The 21,562-nt window shown below is 43.7% G+C and overlaps 1 protein-coding gene across 2 annotated transcripts in view; it reads right to left on the bottom strand.

The window, feature by feature from the left end:
• Positions 1–21,562, bottom strand: part of LOC109900687 (mitogen-activated protein kinase kinase kinase 5) — a 58,964-nt gene that overhangs the window by 7,824 nt on the left and 29,578 nt on the right. For both annotated transcript variants that reach the window (XR_002256639.2, XM_020496432.2), the window contains exons 4-19: positions 20,643–20,836; positions 19,426–19,594; positions 18,782–18,888; positions 16,422–16,592; positions 15,665–15,777; positions 14,449–14,608; positions 14,045–14,198; positions 12,197–12,304; positions 11,939–11,991; positions 11,124–11,219; positions 10,698–10,779; positions 9,944–10,077; positions 7,339–7,466; positions 6,928–7,064; positions 5,903–6,008; positions 4,409–4,566 (exon numbers count right to left, since the gene is read on the bottom strand). Coding sequence is in view for 1 of the 2 variants with exons in the window: in XM_020496432.2 (XP_020352021.1) it covers positions 4,409–4,566; positions 5,903–6,008; positions 6,928–7,064; positions 7,339–7,466; positions 9,944–10,077; positions 10,698–10,779; positions 11,124–11,219; positions 11,939–11,991; positions 12,197–12,304; positions 14,045–14,198; positions 14,449–14,608; positions 15,665–15,777; positions 16,422–16,592; positions 18,782–18,888; positions 19,426–19,594; positions 20,643–20,836 (2,070 nt within the window). In the remaining variant the exon portion in view is untranslated. The remainder of the gene's footprint in view (positions 1–4,408; positions 4,567–5,902; positions 6,009–6,927; positions 7,065–7,338; positions 7,467–9,943; positions 10,078–10,697; positions 10,780–11,123; positions 11,220–11,938; positions 11,992–12,196; positions 12,305–14,044; positions 14,199–14,448; positions 14,609–15,664; positions 15,778–16,421; positions 16,593–18,781; positions 18,889–19,425; positions 19,595–20,642; positions 20,837–21,562) is intronic.

Raw genomic sequence — 21,562 nt, forward strand, 5'->3', positions numbered from 1 at the left:
GTCACACAGGATGAGACAGACAGAATAGCTGCTGAAAGTCTTCTAAAAGATGGCTACATGTGTTGCATTAGCGATCTATACAACCTGCTACAAAACAGTGGTTTAAAAGCACAGCAAAATCCACAGCAATTTACTACTGTAATTCATGGACATGTCTGTCATTCTGTCCTGCATACAACATGATCTCCATCACACTCCGCAGACCACCCAGTTGAATCACTAGCTCTAGTGTTTAATGGACTACATATGTCCGGTCTATGGAATATTTCTGATGAGGGAAACACTTGAAATTTCCACTTCAGATTTATACAAGTGGAAAAAGCTTGAGGAGGGCTCATCAGTGGAACAGAGACTTAAAACAACACAAAGGATAGACTGTATTACACAGTCTATCTCCAGGTACTAGGTCTAATCTCACAGTTGGATAAGTATGTAATCCAATCACACTTATTTTTTTGAGCTAATAACCACAAAAAGTTGAGCTTTTTTCCATTACAAACACAGTGCTGACAGCATGCTATGTTTGGGATAGTACTGTCCTGGTGATTCAACCATGGAGGAATGTGCCTGGAGGCGTGTAAGGACAGCCATCTGTCATGATCACTGCTGTGTATATTCCCCCCTAAGCCGACATTGCGACGGCTCTCAATGAACTACACTGGACTTTGTGCAAACTGGAAACTGCATATCCCGAGGCCGCATTTATTGTAGCTGGGGACTTTAATAAAGGAAATCTGAGGAAAACGCTACTGAGATTTGATCAACACTTCTGTGCTACTTGCGCATCAAACACTCTGGATCATTGCTACACTCCCTTCCGGGATGGCTAAAAGGCCCTCCCCTCCCTTAAACAGGAAGTACCCGTGGTAAGGACTGTTCAATGTTGGTCTGACCAATCGGAATCTATGCTTCAAGATTGTTTTGATCCCACGGAATGGGAAATGTTCCGGGTCCCCTCCGATATTGAAGTATACACTGACTAGGTGACTGAGTTCATCAGGAAGTGCATAAAGGATGTTGTTACCACTGTGAAGATTAGAAATTATCCAAACCAAAAACCGTAGATAGATGGCAGCATGAAATTGGGAACCACTGCATTTAACCACGTCAAGGTGACCGGGAACATGGACGAGTACAAACAGACCAGCTCTGACCTCCATAAGGCAATCAATGAGGCAAAATGACAGTACATGGAGTCGCAATTCAATGGCTCAGACACAAGATGTATGTGGCAGGGATTCCAGACAATCAAGGATTATAAAGGGAAAGCCAGCCAAGTCGCGAACACCTTCTTCGCCTGCTTTGAGGAAAACACTGAGCTGGAGACATGGGCCACTGCCGTTTACAAGGACTGTGAGCTCTCGTTCTCTGTGGCCGATGTGAGTAAGACATTTAAGTGTGTTAACCCTCGCAAGGCTGCCGGCCCAGATGGCATTCCAAGCCGTGTCCTCAGAGCTGGTGCAGACCAGCTGGCTGGAATGTCTAAGGAGATATTCAATCTCTCCCTATCCCAGTCTGTTGTCCCCATTTCTTCAAGATGTCCACCATTGTTCCTGTACCCAAGAAAGTGAAGGTAACTGAACTAAATGACTATCGCCCCGTAGCACTCACTTCTGTCATCATGAAGTGTTTTGAGAGGGTATTTAAGGATCATGTCACCTCCAATTTATCCAACACATTAGGCCCACTACACTTTGCATACCGCCCCAACAGATCCAAGGATGACGCAATCACCATCACACTGCCCTATCCCACCTGGACAAGAGGAATACCTAGGTAAGAATGCTGTTAATCGACTACAGCTTAGCCTTCAACACCATAGTCCTATCCAAGCTAATCATTAAGCTTGGGGCCCTGGGTCTAAACCACGCCCTGTGCAACTGGATCCTGGACTTCCTGACGGGCCAACCACAGGTGGTGAAGGTAGGCAACAACACCTTCGCCACTCTGATCCTCAACATGGGGGTGCATGCTCAGCCCCCTCGTGTACTCCCTATTCACCCAGAACTGCGTGGCCATGCATTCTCAAACTCAATCATCAAGATGGCTGACGACACAACAGTGGTAGGCCTGATTACCAACAACAACAAGACAGCCTACAGGGAGGAGGTGAGGGCCCTGGCAGAGTGGTGCCAGGAAAATAACCTCTCCCTCAACATCAACAAAATGAAGGAGCTGATCGTGGACTTCAGGAGACAGCAGAGAGAGCACACCCCCATCCACAGGGCCACCAAGTTCCTCGGCATGCACATCACTGACGATCTGAAATGGTCCCTTCACACAGAGTGTTGTGAAGAAAGCCCAACAGCGCCTCTTCAATCAAAGGAGGCTGAAGAAATTTGGCTTGGTCCCTAAGACACTCACAAACTTCTACAGATGCACCTTTGAGAGCATTGTGTCGGGCTGTATCACCGCCTGGTACGGCAATTGCACCATCCACAACCGCAGGGCTCTCCAGAGGGTGATGCAGACATCCTAATGCTCACCGGGGGCACACTGCCTCCCCCCCAGGACATCTACAGCAACTGGTGTCACAGGAAGGCCAAGAAGATCATCAATGACCTCAGTCACCCGAGCCACGGCCCGTTCACCCTGCAACCATCTACAGTACAGGTGCATCAAAACTGTGATGGAGAGACTGAAAAACATTGTTTATCATACTGTACCCTGCCCTGAACCTTAGTCAGTGTTACTAGCCAGCTACCACCTGGTACTTTACCCTGCATCTTAGAGACTGCTGCCCTATGTACACTACCGTTAAAGTTTGGGGTCACTTAGAAATGTTCTTGTTTATGAAAGAAAAGCACAATGAATCATGCTTCACCATCTGGCAGTACCAAAGGGTGAATCTGGATTTGGTGGATGCCAGGAGATCGCTACCTGCTCCAATGCATAGTGCCAATTGTAAAGTTTGGTGGAGGAGGAATAATGGTCTGGGACTGTTTCATGGTTTGGGCTAGGCCCCTTAGTTCCAGTGAAGGGAAATCTTAACCCTACAGCATACAATGACATGATGATTCTGTGCTTCCAACTTTGTGGCAACAGTCTGGGGAAGGCCCTTTCCTGTTTCAGCATGACAACGCCCCCGTGCACAAAGCGAGGTCCATACAGAAATGGTTGTCGAGATCAGTGTGGAAGAAACCCCATCGAACACCTTTAGGATTAATTGGAATGCTGACTGCAAGCCAGGCCTAATTGCCCAACATCAGTGCCCGACCTCAATAATGTTCGTGGCTGAATGGAAGCAATGTTCCAAATTCTAGTGGAAAGCCTTCCCAGAAAAGTGGAGGCTGTTACAGCAGCAAAGGGGGGGACAAATTCATATTAATGCCCATGATGTTGGAATGAGATGTCCGATGAGCAGGTGTCCACATACTCATTTATTTATTTTTTTTACAATTCCTGACATTTAATCCTGGTAAAAATTCCCTGTCTTAAGTCAGTTAGGATCATCACTTTATTTTGAGAATGTGAAATGTCAGAATAATAGTTGAGAGAATTATTTATTTCAGCTTTTATTTCTTTCAACACATTCCCAGTGGGTCAGAAGTTTACATACACTCAATTAGTATTTGGTAGCGTTGCCTTTAAATTGTTTAACTTGCATCAAATGTTTCCGGGAGCCTTCCACAAGCTTCCCACAATAAGTTGGGTCAATTTTGGCCCATTTCTCCTGACAGAGCTGGTGTAACTGAGTCAGGTTTGTAGTCCTCCTTGCTCGCACACGCAGTTTCAGTTCTGCTCACACATTTTCTCTATGATTGAGGTCAGGGCTTTGTGATGGCCACTCCAATACCTTGACTTTGTGGTCCTTAAGCCATTTTGTGACAACTTTGGAAGTATGCTTGGGGTCATTGTCCATTTGGAAGATCCATTTGCGACCAAGCTTGAACTGATGTCTTGAGATGTTGTTTCAATATTTCCACATCCTTTTCTTTCCTCACGATGTCATCTATTTTGTGAAGTGCACCAGTCCCTCCTGCAGCAAAGCACCCCTACAACATGATGCTGCCACCCCCATATATATATATATATATATATATATATATATATTTTGTTGTTGTTGTGTGTGTATTGTTTTGTATTGCTAGGTACTACTGCACTGTTAGAGCTAAAAATATAAGCATTTCACTGCACCTGCGATAACATCTGCAAATATGTGTACGCAAACAATACAATGTGATTTTACTTGATCTATTTCTGTATCTGACATCACTACGAAGAGAAATAAGTCAGCAGAATCATACATCACAATTAACAACAGAATGAGGGTGAAATCATCATTCAAAGCCATCATTTTGATAGAGATACTACTACATTTTAAGCCAGCCAGACAAAAACACCATTCACCAATGGAAAGTGAACTAAGGTCAATGAACTGAATTTTAATTGACCTCTGAACTCTGACCTTGAACATGGCGGCCTGTGGTTCGCCCAGCTCGTAGAAGGGTGGTTTCCCAGTGGCCATCTCAATGATGGTGCAGCCAAGAGACCAGATGTCCGCAGGCTTGCCATAGCCTCGAGGGCCTTTATCTATGATCTCAGGGGCCATGTACTGTAGTGTCCCTGCAAAACAACAACACACCAAACAGACAGGAAATTATACAAATATCAGCTACTAGTTACAAGTTGCATTTGTAAAAATTTGCATGTCAGTGCTGATACAATAAAATCAGGTTTTCAAGTTCAAGATTTAATGCAATAATCAATGACAATGCAATAATAAAACAAACACACGAGAGTTAAGAAGAAATAGGAACACAATAAGTAAGAAAGTAAGCATACTATATGTAGGGTCAGTTCCAATACCATATTTACAATGTGCAGGGATACTGGCGGGATGGAGGTAAAAATGTATAGGGTGATTAAGGTGACTTTAATGAGGTTGAACTCTAGGTAGGGCTGCAAAATTCTGAAAATTCAATAAATTCCCTGGTTTTCCAGAAATCCTGGTTTAATTAAAGTTCCTGGATTTTGCAACCCTAGCTCTAGGGCTAAGTTTAATTCTGTGCAATTGAAATTCTGCTAAATGCTAGCCTGTTTCAGTAGTATAGCCTAATCAACAAAGAAGAGCTACATATTGTAACTCTAGATGAAGTGAGTCTATTTAGGTCTAATTATAGCCTACTGTAAGTGGAGCTTCAAAAGAGCTTTTAAAAAGGTAAGCTAAGTGCTATGGTGAAACTGGGAGAGACACATTGACGCACAACTTAAACAGGACAAACTGACTGTACTGGATGGTTTCAAGATGCGAAGGTGCATCTCTATGCTCCAATCAGATGGTCTTAACAAATGGGTCAAGCTGTGCGATCATTGGCTGCCACAATGTCAGCGCTGGCATAACCCTGGCATCTTGACCTGACCACTCTGAATATCAACGGCAGGCTATTCTGAGATACGTAATTTACAGGATGATAGGCTAAAACAAGATAAATCCTCAAACACACAACACAAATAGTTTCTTAGAGATTAAATCTCAGCAGAACTATAATTGTAAATAGTGAGTGGGATCACTGTTTTCAAACAACCTGTTCCATCAGTTAGGCAGACCAGTACACACCTGTTGTTATTAACCCATTCTAACAGACCAGTACATAACAGTTTTTATTAACCCAGTCAGGTAGACCAGTACACACCTGTTGTTATTAACCCATTCTAACAGACCAGTACATACCAGTTTTTATTAACCCAGTCAGGCAGACCAGTACACACCAGTTGTTATTAACCCAGTCAGGCAGACCAGTACACACCTGTTGTTATTAACCCATTCTAACAGACCAGTACATACCAGTTTTTATTAACCCAGTCAGGCAGACCAGTACACACCAGTTGTTATAAACCCAGTCAGGCAGACCAGTACACACCAGTTGTTATAAACCCAGTCAGGCAGACCAGTACATACCAGTGAAAGTCTCAGTCCATGGGTTGATCCCAGCCAGCCTTTTAGAGGTACCAAAGTCAGATATCTTCAGAACTCCGCTATATGTGTTTATAAGCACATTATCACCCTGTGGATATAAAGACAACCAAGAGGATTAGAAAAGAGCTCCATTCCAAGTCATCTCCATTCATTAGACTTAACCCAGTGACTATGATAACAGCCTAGTAATCTAAGGTATTTCCTAGAAGGCAATCAGCAACAGTTGTTACAGTGGGCTATATTCACCACTTGACGTAAATGGCTGTTAAGGTCATTTGATGAGACACTATTGAGGCAGAATTTAGAGGCCTATCTGTCACGCCTTGGTCTTAGTGTTTTGTGTTTTCGTTATATATTTGGTCAGGCCAGGGTGTGACAGGGGTTTACGTGTTGTATTTCGTATTGGGGTTTGTTGTATTTGGGATCGCGGCTGATTAGGGGTGTTGTATAGGCTTGGCTGCCTGAGGCGGTTCTCAATCAGCTGTCAGGTGATTCTCGTTGCCTCTGATTGGGAACCGTATTTAGGTAGCCTGAGTTTCGCTTTGTCTTTTGTGGGTGATTGTTCCTGTCTCTGTGTAGTGTTCACCAGATAGGCTGTAATAAGTTTCACGTTCCGTTTGTTGTTTTCGTATTTTGTATAGTTATTTCATGTATCGTCACTTTTCATTCATTAAAGACATAAGTAACCACCACGCTGCATTTCGGTCCGACTCTCTTTCAACAAACGAAGAACGCCGTTACACTATCTTGTCCTGGGTATGTGAGAAAGAGTATGCTAACCTAAATTAATGTTTCTATTATGGGATTGTAGTGTGGTCAGTGTGTTTTATTATTTATGACTGAGATTGAGTTATGCCAGTAGGATGATAAGGGGAAGTCATCATACTAGAGCCAGGCGCCACTTACAAATCAAATCATTTCTGTACCACCGACATGAATGTGGCCTCCCTACTGTCTAGGCGCATACTGCACATTGGCCAAAGGCTTTGAAATAGACCAGGCTTCACCTTGATGTCTCTGTGAGCAATCTGGTTGTCATGGAGGTATTTGAGTCCCTCCAGGATCTGTCTGGTGTAGAAGCCGATGGTGGGTTCGTTGTTCTTCAGAGGGCCCCATTTAGACCTCAGCAGAGCAGACAGGCTTCCTGGAGGCAAACCACAGGACAAAGTCGAATACATATCAATACATTCTGGTTTACTATCAGCAGGACGGTAGTGTATTCAATCAGTAAGCCAGGATACCTATTACATAAATCAGACAAGATATGTGTTTTTATTTGTTTCTAGGTGTAGTGGAGGAAATGTAGTTGCTTCTTGTTGTCTTTCACTGAGTAAAGATGCAACATTGGCTTATAAGAAATGGTTGGGCATTGACTAGATCATTTTACCTTTCTAATGCTGCACGGATAGCCCTCTTACCTCCGGGAACCTGCTCCATGAAGATCTTGATAAAACCATTCTCACTGATGGAGCCCAAGTACTGCACAATGTTCTTGTGCTTCAGATGTTTGTGAAGGGCAATCTCCTCATGGAGGGGCTGAGAGTACCTTGGACAGAACATCCGCTGTTACATCTCCCAGGAGAAAGAGCAGGATATTCTCTCTCTCTCTCTCTCACCCACTCACTCTCTCTCTCACACACACACACACACACACGCACACACACGCACACGCACACACACAATGGTCAATTCAAACTAAAGAGGACGAAGACACTTTACTGAGAAATAAATGTTCAAACTTCACACCATAAATAATAAGATTAGATACATTCTCCCACTATTCTACTGAATCAGACACTTATTAGATCGTTTTCCCCCCTGAGAGGATACTTCAGAGTTTCTTCTTAATGATTAATAATAATTATTCACACATTTGAGTTAGCCCATGAGAGCCCTCTAATGACTTGTAATGTGATGAGTGGAACAATGGGTGACAGAGGAATTTTCTGGGCTGATTGGGCTCTGAAGGAGTCCCATAATAAGCCAGGAGTAGTTGGAACAATGAGTAGACCAGAGATGGTGGTGGAAGGCAGTGCAGCGCAACGCAAGGCAAGGAAGTGGAGTAGAGTGCTTGGTACACTAGTTGCTAGGCGACCATTTCCCCCCTATTCTTTTCATTGCCAAGTCACTCGATCAGGTTTATAGTACAGTGCTGCTTGAAAGTATGTGAATCCTACAGTGCTGGTCATTAGTTTTGCTATAAAATATTAAAATAAACATATAAAATCCTTATCTAAACCCCAATTCATAATAAAGACATTCCAAGTAAATTATATATTTTCATTGTTTATTTAACAAAAGTGGTTTATTTAACTCAGATTTTATGTGTGCAAAAATATGTGAACCCCTTCAGTCAATAGCTTGTGGCACCTCCATTAGCAGTGATAACTTGGAGTAAACATCTCCTATAGCCAGTAATCAGTCTCTGACATCTATTTTGAGGGATTTCTGCCCCCTCCTCCTTACAGAACTCAGCCAATTGAGTGAGGATTGAGGGGTGTCTGGCATGAACTGCCCGCTTCAGGTCCTGCGACACCATCTCGATTGGATTTAGGTCAGGACTTTAACTTGGTCGATCCAAAACATAAATCTTCTTTCTCCTGAGTCATTCTTTGGTAGATTTGTTTGAATGCTTTGGGTCGTTGTCTTGTTGGAAGACACATTTCCGGCCCAACTTTAGTTCCTTGACTGATGGCCTGACGTTCTGTTCAAGAATCTCCTGGTTTACCTCAGACTTCATGGTTCCCTTAATGATGTGGAGTCATCCAGGTCCAGAGGAGGAAAAGCAGCCCCAGATCTGGACATTCCCACCACTATGCTTGACTATTGCGATAAGGTTATTTTGGAGGTAGGCAGTGTTGGATTTTCGCCAAACATAGTGGTGTTGATTATGACCAGAACAGTCCATTTGGGACTCATCGGTTCAGAGAATGAACTACCAGAAACCTTCAGGTTTGTCCAGGTGGTCTCTGGCAAAGTTATCTTTTGAGAGCAGAGGCATTTCTATTCTGTTCTTCTTATTGTTGTTGAAGCATGCACAGTTACCTGAGATGCAGCATGGGAGGTCTGCAAATCTCCAGATCTTATGTGTGGGTTGGCTTTTACCAGATTTATTGTTCTTGTGGCTCTTTTTATTTTGGAAGAGCGTCCACTTCTAGGCTGAGTTGCTGTCATGTTAAATGCTCTCCAATTGTAAATTATTTGCCTCACAGTGGACTGATGGGGCTCAAATCTTTTTTAGATGATTTTATAGCCTTTCCCAGACTGATGTGCTCTCACAACCCTCCTCCTGAAATCCTCAGAGATCTCATTTCCTCTCAGCATGGTGTGCTTTGTGTTGACCTGGATGGGTAACACCAAACTGACCAGGTTTCTTATCTCTATTTATCAGAGTCCCATCCAAACTCTTTCCTGACAATCTCTCCTTTGATTGGTTAATTTGGTACACCATTATTTACTTACCCACCTTATTCTACTTACCTACTTGATTTAACCAATGCAACTTGGGGTTCACTTATTTTTGCTTATTATTCCTTTTTAATGTTGTTTTTCTACTACACGCATGATTTCCTCTACACCAACATATGGCATTAAATATAAACCTGTTTTGTCAGAACAAAAAGACTGGTTCTGATTAGATGAAGATTTCATGGTAAAAACCAAAAGAATCTGTAATTGCACATATTTTCAAGCAGCACTGTATAACACTGGTGTCCCAAGGAAAGGACACACCGCAGGAGAGCAGGTCTAGCACAGAGCTAACACAGTGGACGGCTCAAACGACTGCTTTGGCGCCCCTTCTATCTGCCAATCAAATGACCACTCTCAGGAAACCACTTCAGTTGTTATGCTCTGAATTACCACTCACTCACTTTACATAACGACACGGGGACCTTTTGCTATACAGCCTTCCATTAGCAAAGTGCGTGATAAAAAGACAGTGAAAGTGTCATGGATGGGGGAATGGTAGAAGCTGATTGGTAGGGTCTTTTTGGAGAAAGTCTAGTTTACATGTTCTCTTACCTGCTGTCTCTCTCCGGTATCTCCTTGATGGCCAGCCGCACCTGGTTGCTAAGGTCCCGGCCGGCATACACTACTCCAAACGTCCCTTTTCCCAGAACCACCCTCTCTCCATGCTCATTATATTCATAGTCGTACTGAAGAGTCAAGCACAGGAGGACATTATGTTAAAGATGACATTGTGTTGCATGTTAACTTCAAGGACCATTACAATCTAGAGTTATAACAGGGATATATAGGTATATCTAAGAACAGGTGAGCTATAAAGTGACAGTTGTGGCTGGGTACTAACTGATAGAAACAAAGGGAAATGTGAGCTTTGCAAGGCATGGTCCAGATCAAACAGTGTTCAAAAAACTATTGGGGCATCTGATCTGGGCCATGCTAGTGTTTGGCAGGAAGAGGCTGTGTCATTGTTTCTGGGTTATTATTCACAGGTAATTGTTTTGTCGCACCACTGGGAGAACAGGTGAATAGAGGGACAGTTGCTTTTTATACAGTACACTCTGTTGGTTTCCATTGCATGAGCAGCGTGACCTACTTTCACACTGTAGGAAGTTGTCTCTAACCATTTCAACACTTTACATGGCCTGTATCTGGTTTTATATAGATTTTGAAAAACAATCGGAGAGACTGTTTCTGCTGAATACATCCTAGATCTTGTATACATATACTGTACATCAGGTAATCCTGTTGGAAATAACATAGAAATAAAAGAATGTGGCTAGAAAAGGAGTATCCTTCTCTCCTCCTTCACCTCTAGGGCGTCAATGTCACACTCCCCCTCTTCCGGGCCTTTCCATGCTTCCTCTGCGATGCTGTTGACCAGATCACAGAACCTGCAACACACAGAGCATTCACATCAGTACCGTTCCACATTTGAGATGAAATACTAAATTTACACCCACACAAACACCAGATAACCTTCACCACACTTTAAAATATGTCACAAGAGCAGTCGTGAAATAACACAGAGCCCAGACAAGCAGCCTTTCACACACTCACAAAGGCCCATCACACCAGCACTGACTCACTGAATCACACTGTGGAGCTATTGAGACTGGCTAGCTGTGCTTCGGTTCTTCTTTGTGAGAGTCACAAGTCTACAGTACAGACACTCCCTTGGAGAACAGCTCATGTGCTTGTGAGATGGCGCAATCACGGCACAGAGGGACAGACAGACCTTTTGCAGTGCATCTCTGTGCAGAAGTAGATCTGAAAGTCCTCTGAGTTGTGTAGCACATACAGGAAGGCACTGCGCTCGTCAAACTTGGAAATACTGAGGAAGATGAGTTGACAGTTAGAGAAAAGACGACAGGTGAATTCACATGACATCTATAGAACACTGGCATAGACTGGATGTCTAGGTGTAGCCAGAAACTTATGAGAAATCATTCCAGTAGTCTCTAAGTGCAGAAGCTTTTTCTTTTCACCAGAGCTGCAAGACTCTTACAACCTAACTATGTTCTTCATTCAATCACATACAACAAGTTACAGTAACTCTGAAAGAATGAATATAACTCTGAACATTCATTCCCACACACACACATACACACTGTTGAGTCTCCACCAGTGTTCAGCTGAGCGAACAGGGATTTTAAGCCAGTTAACTAAGGCCAGGGCTGAGCGGACTGGACCAGAGCAGAGAATGAGTGGTTGAATTCAGCCCACCATGGCACACTGCTGCAGCCAAGGGAACTGCCATTGTCTCCTAGTACACTGGAGGGCGAGTGGGCAAAAACAAAAATACGCTCCCTAGCAACATCTCACAGAGGCCCTCTGAAGTGGGAGATCAGTTGGAGGGGGAAGGAGGGAGAGGCATTGAGGGACCATCTCTGACTAATATTGCCGTGGGAACCAGGTGGCCACATTATAATCTGTTATGTTGTTGGCATAAGTTACAGAGGAGAGTAGAGGAGAGAGGAGAGTAGAGAGCAGTCTTTATTGCCCATACATTACAATGAGTGTGTAGAACAGGACAGCTGTGAGATCACCAACCTGACACCCCGTACTGACATGGCCCTGAAGTTCCACTCATGGACCCCCCTGTGCTGTTAGAACGATCAGAAAAACATGAACATCAGTACCTCTGGTGACTGATTAAAATGTGTCAGGGCAGAGAGAGACAGAGACAGAGAGAGACGGACATATAGACAGACAGGCAGGGCTGTACTCCAGGGCTGTACTTCTTTTCTGAGACACAAAGCAAAGATACAAGGCAGTTGTCACACACTCTTCCTGTGGTCAGTAACTTACCTTGTCATCAGGGGAAACATGCCAGATGGAGACAGTGTTCTCCTCCACATCGTTGTTTATGGACAAGTACGAAGGCAGGTAGACTTTAGTGGGCTCCAATATCAACACCTGGAAAAAGGACAACCAATAGGACATCAAGACATTTCACAATGAAGCAGAGAAAATAAACAGTGTAGGAAAACTGCCCCAGCTGGTACCACTGTTATGGTTGATGTAGAGCACCAGTCAAAAGTTTGGACACACCTATTCATTCAAGGGGTTTTCTTTATTTTTACTATTTTCTACATTGTAGAATAATAGTGAATACATCAAAACTATGAAATAACACATATGGAATCATGACGTAACCAAAAAAGTGTTAAACAAATCAAAATATATTTTATATTTCAGATTCTTCAAAGTAGCCACCAATTGCCTTGATGACAGCACTGCACACTCTTGGCATTCTCTCAACCAGCTTCATGAGGAGTGCTTTTCCAACAGTCTTGAAGGAGTTCCCACATATGCTGAGCACTTGTTGGCTGCTTTTCCTTCACTATGTGGTCCAACTCATCCCAAACCCTCTCAATTGGGTTGAGGTTGGGTGATTATGGAGGCCAGGTCATCTGATGCAGCACTCCATCACTCTCCTTGGTCAAATAGCCCTTACACAGCCTGGAGGTGTGTTCGGGTCATTGTCCTGTTGAAAAACAAATTATAGTCCCACTAAGCACAAACCAGATGGGATGGGGTATCGCTGCAGAATGCAGTGGTAGCCATGATGGTTAAGTGCCTTGAATTCTAAATAAATCACTGGCAATGTCACCAGCAAAAGCACCCACACACTATCACACCTCCTCCTCCATGCTTCACGGTGGGAACCACACATGCGGAGATCATCCATTCACCTACTCTGCGTCTCACAAAGACACGGCAGGTGGAACCAAAAATCTCAAATTTGGACTCATCAGACCAAAGGACAGATTTCCACAGGTCTAATGTCCATTGATCGTGTTTATTGGCCCAAGCATGTCTCTTCTTCTTATTAGTGTCCTTTCGTAGTGGTTTCTTTGCAGAAATATGACAATGAAGGCCTGATTCACGGAGTCTCCTCTTAACAGTTGATGTTGAGATGTGTCTGTTACTTGAACTCTGTGAAGCATTTTTTTGGGCTGCAATTGGAGGTGCAGTTGACTCTAATGAACTTATCCTCTGCAGCAGAGGTATCTCTGCGTCTTCCTTTCCTGTGTCGGTCCTCATGAGAGACAGTTTCATCATAGAGCTTCATGGTTTTTGGGACTGCACTTGAAAAAACTTTCAAAGTTCTTGACATTTTCCGGACTGAGAGACCTTTACGTCTTAAAGTAATGATGGACTGTTGTTTCTCTTTGCTCATTTGAGCTCTTCTTGACATAATATGGACTTGGTCTTTTACCAAATAGGGCTATATTCTGTATATCACCCCTACCTTATCACAACACAACTGATTGGCTCAAAAGAAGGAAAGAAATTCCACAAATGAACTTTTAACAAGGCACACCTGTTAATTGAAATGCATTCCAGGTGACTAACTCATGGAGCTGGTTTAGAGAATGCCAAGAGTGTGCAAATCTGTCATCAAGGCAAAGGGTGGCTACTTTGAAGAATCTGAAATATAAAATATATTTTGATTTGTTTAACAATTATTTGGTTACTTCATGATTCCTTATGTGTTATTTCATAGTTTTGATGTCTTCACTATTATTCTACAAAATAAAGAAAAACCCTAGAATGACTATTTACTGGGACTGTATATGTCTAACTGTCAAGGTCAAGTCTAAACAGTGAAGAATCCCAGGAAGGAAGGCAAAGAGAGCATGCGACACATACCGGGAAGCGGACAGACGAGACGTCTTTCTTTGTGGCCTCCACCAGGAAGTCCATCCAGAAGTCCACCAGTTCCTGTTTGGGCGGCGGCTGCTCTACAGACGGCTTTTTGAAGTGCTGGTAAATCAGGATGGTCTCCACAAGAGAGCGCAGATACCTGGGTTGCAGTCAACACAGATGATAGCTTAAAAGAAATGTAAAAGGCCTTCGACTGCAGGAAAAGAAAAGTCAGTTAAACAGAGCTAAATAAGTTTGAATAGATTGCTTAAATCTTGAGCACCAAAAGAAAATAGGCCACTGACTGACTACGAAAGACGAAAGCACATTTAAATTGTGCAAAATAGGTTGAAATAAGTTCACTATATGTTGAGCTTTAAATGTAAAAAATAAAAAACACCCTCGCTCACCAGACAGGGGCCTTCAATTTGAAGAGTTTCTCGGAGGCCTGTATGACCCTGGTGTTGTCACAGGCCAGGATGCTAGCCCCCAGGAAGAAACCCACATCCCAGTAGCTCTGCAGCTTATCCAGGCTGCCCTTCTTCCCCAGTAGGCTGCTCAGCTTCACTCCTGGAGAGAACAACAAGGTCAGGTCAGGGACATATTATAACAGTGGAGGCTGCTGAGTGAAGACGGCTCATAATAATGGCTGGAACCGAGCAAATGGAATGGCATCAAACACAAAGAAATCATGTATTTAATACCATTCCACATATTCTGCTCAAGCCCTTACCACGAGCCCGTCTTCCGCAATTAAGGTGCCACCGACCTCCTGTGTATTATTATAATATAAAAGAAAGATACTCCACACTGTTGAATCCTTCCGTTTTATTGTGCAACGTTTCGAGATACTGTGTCCTATTTTGACCTATTTTGTGTTATTTTTATACCATGTGTTATTTAAACAATATGGCCAGAGGAGGTGTGTTATATGGCCAATATACCACGGCTAAGGGCTGTTCTTACGCACAACTAAATACAGGAGAGCCTCTGGACATATCCCATAGCTGTGGTATATTGGCCATATATCACAAACCCCTGATGTGCCTTAGAGCAGTAAAAAAAAAGTGTTTGTCATGCCCATGGTATACGGTCTGATATACCACGGTTGTCAGCCAATCAGCCTTCAGGGCTTGAACCACCCAGTTTATAATTCTTCACAGAGATCACATACTAAGCGAAGGAGAACACAATGGGATGTACTGCACAGCAGAGGTTTGGGAATAGGCTGGGCACTGTAGAGCTTACTCTTATGTCAAGCATTTCACCTGAAATGTAGATTGGAGAATCTTAGTAGGTACTTGCCATGTTGCTACTAAATTGCAGAGCAATAATGGGGCATGGTTGTTATTTTTGGCCTCGCTGAGGGAAGCTGCCACTACATGTCCTGCTCAGGCAGCCCAGGACAGGGCAGATTAGAGGAGAGCGGGAGGGGGGGGGGGGCAGGGACTTGGAGGAGGCCCACGGTTGATTCCCAGGATTGTCTGTCCTGTTTCTCACATTCCTGTGCTACTTTCTGAGCCTCAGATTTCACAGTAAACACAGGGGATTGGGAGCCAAACAGCACAAAACTCAGGCAGCTCAAGGCAAAACATTAGATATCAAGGAGAATAAAGTGTTACTCACCGACTTTGCGGAGCTCGAAGGAGGCGTCAAACTGGTGTCCCGCTGCCAGGAGTAGAACGGCGTAGTTGATGCCAGAGTGTAGTGTCGGCTCAGACTCAAACCCCTTCTTAAACCTGAGAGGAACGACAGAGAAGCTAACTTAGAATCACCAATATTACACACCATGCTTCATTTTTAAATCAGACATGATGTTCCTACAGTAATTGCTGAAGTGTCCTTAGTGAGAACTCCTTAGTGAGAACTTTTCTCCTCCCTAGTTTTGTAAAAAGCATCCAAAAACAATTACAGCCTTATTTGGCAGGGTGCACAGAGGAACCACTTGCACAAAGCTTGGCACTCGCAAATAAAAACTCTAATTTACTTAATGAGCAATCTGTTCCACTGAAGGAATGAGTGTGAATAACATGAGAAGGCTCTCCAAAGACATTGTCTGGGTTGGAACAGAGGACAAGGTTGCCCGAGGGGGACTTATTCTAATGAGATGCCATAAACGTCTCGATGCGAGACATAACCATGCCAGGAAGATCGCAATTATCTTCAATTTATCACTGGTGGTGGTGCCGTTTCAAATCAGCTTCTGCCAGACCTTGCAACCTCTCTGCTCTGTGTCAGATGACATAGATGTTCATTATCTGTAGTTGAGAGGTGGTCTTTGCTACTCTGGCTAGTGAGGAGTGAGAGGGGAGTGAGAGGTAATGACTCTCATCAGCAGCCAGGCTTTCACCAGTGTGTGTGCGTGTGTGTGTGCAGCTCTCACCAGGCCGTGCCACTGTCCCTGCTCTCTTTGTCAGCGAAGTGGGACTCCAAGAACACGTCCTTGTAGATGCGTCCCACCAGGCAGTAGATGTCTGAGGCCACCTGGTTGTCAGCCTTCACCAGGGGCAGCATGATGTCCAGGGCCTTCTGACGGTCCCCTGGGAGGTTCCTCCTGAAAACAGCAGAGGGAAGACCCAATGGTCAGAGACAGACAAGAGTTCCAAATTGTATCCTATTTCCTTGTGCACTACTTTTATAGGGAATAGGGTGTCATCAATCGGGCAAGGATAGTGCATCAAGGTAGACTGCCGGTGGCGCGGCGGTCTAAGGGACTGCATTTCAGTGCTAGAGGTGTCACTACAGACCCTGGTTCGATTCCAGGCTGTATCACAACCCCATAGGGCGGCGCACAATTGGCCTAGCATCGTCCGGGTTAGGGTTTGGCCGGGGTAGGCCGTCATTGTAAATAAGAATTTGTTCTTAATTAACTGACATGCCTAGTTAAATAAAGGTTCAATTTAAAAAAAAATCCTAACTTAAAATTATGCCTTCTCCAAGGTATGCCCTAGCTTCATTTGGAAGATTTTGAGTCAGCATCCAATGTAGGCCTTTCACTGATTTTAGAATATAGGCCTATTAACTTCGCCTCTACCTCTCTGGATGTTTCCTTCGCTAGGTAGGATATCCCATGACACCTTGAGAAGCAGGTAAAACTCCCAAATTCCGGCAACAACTAATGGTGGACGGAAGTCACCTCTTCATAGAACATTTTCAAGAATAAAGAGGAATAACTTTGTGGAATGTGAGTTTTACGTTTATTTAATAACAAAATTATGTTAAAATGTTCAACAAATAACTTTTTTTTAATTTTTAATTTTACCCCTTTTTCTCCCCAATTTCGTGGTATCCAATTGTTTAGTAGCTACTATCTTGTCTCATCGCTACAACTCCCGTACGGGCTCGGGAGAGACGAAGGTTGAAAGTCATGCGTCCTCCGATACACAACCCAACCAAGGGTTGGCTTCTTAACACAGCGCCATCCAACCCGGAGCCAGCCGCACCAATGTGTCGGAGGAAACACTGTGCACCTGGCAACCTTGGTTTGTGTGCACTGCGCCCGGCCTGCCACAGGAGTCGCTGGTGCGCGATGAGACAAGGATTTCCCTACCAGCCAAACCCTCCCTAACCCGGACGACGCTAGGCCAATTTTGCGTCGCCACACGGACCTCCCGGTCACGCCCTTAACCACTGCGCCACCCGGGAGGCTCAACAAATTACTTTGATATGCATTTTCAATTCAATTTGGACAAACAATGCTGAGTTTGCTCTTATCAATTGACACAATCTAGTGAGCTAGCATTCATACAACTGTGTTTATCAGCTGTTTAGCTAGAGGAAAAGCTGAACTAACCAATTTTAATTGTAAATTCAGACGTGCAAATTATGAAGACTTGAACAGTGAATTGGTGAACTAGCTAGCCAGCTAATTAATGACAGATGGATATTAATTAAAGCATAGGAACTAGCAGCTTTTTCCATGGAGCCTATCCAGAGGGAATGGGAATAGGGCACCTTTAATGGAGGCTGCAGCTCAGGCTGCTCTCCGCTCCCCAGCTTTCACTTCACACTAGTGTGTCGCTGAACGGCAACTGGAGGGGGGCGAAGCTAAGCAGTGAGTCAGCCTAGCCCACTCCAGTCATCCAACAGTCAAACATGGAGGGGAAGGAGGGAGGGAGTGCAACAGGAAAGGTTTCGACATTTACATCCCTGCTGCTGCCGTTTTCTCACCAATTACTCAACAGAAAACTCTGCTTGTCAGACATGTTTAAAAGAAGAGATTTAATTATAATCATCCATGCCTCATTGTTGCAGGATAATGGCAATATTTCGCTATGGTGCATTAAACTGCTGAGTCATGCACCACCTCTAGTTGGGGGAGACAAATGGGCTGCTGTCTAAACAAACACACAGACTCATGGCAACCATCTTCATTTTCGGGCCATTCAATGTTTTCCCAATTATGCAAAGAATGTGCAACAGCTTTATTAATACGTCTCTTTGAGCGTGTGAAATGTTCTCGTAACTGGCTAGACACCAATGTTGCGTTGTAGCATGCAGGAATTTTCCAATGGCTCCGAAATGATAGAGCAACTTGCTTGGAAACCCAGTGTGCGTTTACAAGTGAGGCGGCACGTTAAAGATCAGGCAGTAAAATACTTTCCAAGCTGAACATGTGGGATGTTCCGACTCAGAGCACAGACACACATGCTCAGCACATGCATGTTATGTGTGTGTGTGTGTGTGTGTGCGTGCGTGTGCGTGTATAGAAAAAAAACAGGTGTGACATACTGGGGGTCTTACCGATTCAGTGCAAAGGCATGGTGGAACTTGACATGGGGATTGGCCACAGGGTCAAATGTAGGAAGCTTCTCCAAGGTCTCCACCAGCTTCACTATGGATTCATAATCCTACATTACAAACAAGCATAGAAAAACAGATTGTTGGATTGAAAATCATGTACCCACTCAGCCACAAATATCTATGTCCTTGTTCCCTTACAAAGTCACTGCTTTGGGAAGGACATTGTCAGTTTCTTCAAGTACTTCAATAAACAAATGTCCCCTCTTCCACCATTTTTTATCCAGTATATATTTATCTAAATCATGTTGAATAATTCAGCCTCTCCTTGTATCTCTTGTTGTTGACATCATTTATTAATGTGACGGGTGGCTGCCTATGGCTGGCAGGATGGGAGGGTGTAGGGTGAATGGCATGGCAATGCATAGAGAACAGACTGCAGTGCAGTTGCAGATTTACCACAGGAAGATGACAAAAACTTAATCTGCAGCTTTCCACTGGAAGCCCAAAATAAAATTATCTCAGAAGAATGATTTTGTTAGAAAATGGATTGAGGGAGGCCCTAAAACATTTATGCTGAGGCATTTCAGTCTATCTAAATGGCCCATGCCGATAGCATCTGACAAGCTGAAGAAGGCTAAATGTACCTGGATGTCCCTGTAGGACAGAAGCAGATTGATGACGATGTCAGCTGAAAGGCACTCTACGTTGTCCAATCGTTGTTGAATTCGGCTGAGTTCTGAGGCCAGCTCCATCCCTGTGAACAATTCCCGCGCTTTCCGGATCTCGTTGAGAATGGTTTCTCTGAAGTATTGGCTGTGAAGGGGTACCGGAGAGATTCACAGAGAGATGTTATTTCACACTAGAAATCAAGTTTTCTGCAAATAAACCATTATTATGTATTGATGTGACTTTCTGGGGAAATAAATATGAGGAATGGGGATAGATACAACCGTTTATAACTGAAAATAATTTATCTATTCCTCTGAGGCAACTTTTGATATAGGCTACAGTGTCTTTGATCTTGCCTTGCCTGACACCATTATAAATAGTCTACCCTCGTAAACATATGCAATATGTCAGTTATTTACTTCCTCGCGGCAGCTGAATGTGGAGCTCATGAATGTGTTCCCTGGTAAGCCCCTTCAAAGTATTCTTCACTCTACTGTTGGAGCTGCACTTTTATCTCAGCTCTCTGAAATATGACTCCATATTCCTAGAAGAGAGGCTGTTGCTGAATATTGGCAGAGAAAGAAGCCTTAACCATTAGGACAGAACTAAGCAATGCTAACATTAAAACTGAGATTGCTATGCAAGCCAAAGTGTTGCAGAGGGACACACCATATAAAGTAATGCATCATGTATTATCCAAAAGGAGTGAATTGGATAATACAATGGACTCTGAGGAATACTCATGAAGTGCAATATCTGATGAAAAGAAGAACAGACAAACAAATTAAAATGTGCAATGTTTTTTAAGTAAAGCTTATCGGGTAACAAGACTTTCGATGACTCCATTAAACTACAGTATGGCTACAGTCATACCGCACTTCACCAGCTAGTCATCCATGTTGCTTAATCAACCACAGACAATTACACAAGACAACACAAAATCCAGCTGTTATACAGTACACTTTAGTTCATGATAATACACCTCGGTTGGCAATAATAGCTCTGTAATCATCACCTTGATGTGCATGTTCACACCTTCCCTAGCGAGGTGACACCCGTTTCACTACATCAAGGTGTGAGAACAGCAAACATGTGACTTAGGCGTATAGCAGCCCAGTTTCTAACCCCAACAACCTAATCAGCAGGAGCTTTAGGCCTAGCATCCCAGGCTACACATCCCTCTACTACTCACCAGGAGTTAGCCTGGGGCACCTTGAGCAGCTGGACGAAGCGGTCCAGCAGGGGCATGCAGATTGGTCCCAGCAGCATCTCGAAGCTGGGCTGCATCAGCTCTGTCAGGCCCTTCATCAGGCTGCTCTCGCAGCAGTACACCTTGTTGTGCGGCGTCACCATGTACGGGATGAAACTGTAGTTGGCTGAGCATGTCTGGAGGGAAACAGAAAGCAGCAATTTCTTGGGTCGTAAACATACAGAGGTCGCCTGGTCCCAGATCTGTTTGTGCTGGATGATTATAAAACACAAACAGGTCTGGTACCGTGCTAATGCATGGGTTGTTTCTGTTCGATTATATTACATTGCATGTTGACTGCATGCGTTATATACAATGGGAGGACAGTGGTATGGGACTGCCTTGTGCTGGTCATTTTGTGACATAGTGTTGTGACAGAAGGAGGAGAATCTGAAATGCAGGGACAATGGTGTGGTTGTACCCATGGACATAATTGAGTTTGTCTAAAGAGCCAGTATCCTGGGGGATAGATCCACATCAGTAATGAGAGTGGCATAAGGATCTGTTTAACCGGGCTGCTCACACTGCCCTCAGGGCAGAACTAGCTTTAAAACTCCATTCACGTTGCTCATGGAAATCAATTCAAACCACGTCTGTCTTAGTACTGTATTTGTATTTGCAACTGTATTTGCAGTAAATCTATCATTGATGTCAATTTAGTCTGTCATGTTCAGTATACTCAACACTCAGCACTTGAAAAGTTTGAATTGATGGATCCTAAATATACTTGAACATGTAGGCTACAGTAGGTTACGGAAAGGGATGAATCCTGAGTGCACAGTCAGTGGCTATTTTAACTTCTCTGTTTCAATTCCATCTTCAAGAACACATCCGGTGTGCTTGCAACTCACACTTGCAACAAA

The sequence above is a fragment of the Oncorhynchus kisutch genome, linkage group LG12 (assembly GCF_002021735.2).
Source record: "Oncorhynchus kisutch isolate 150728-3 linkage group LG12, Okis_V2, whole genome shotgun sequence".
NCBI lineage: Eukaryota > Metazoa > Chordata > Actinopteri > Salmoniformes > Salmonidae > Oncorhynchus > Oncorhynchus kisutch.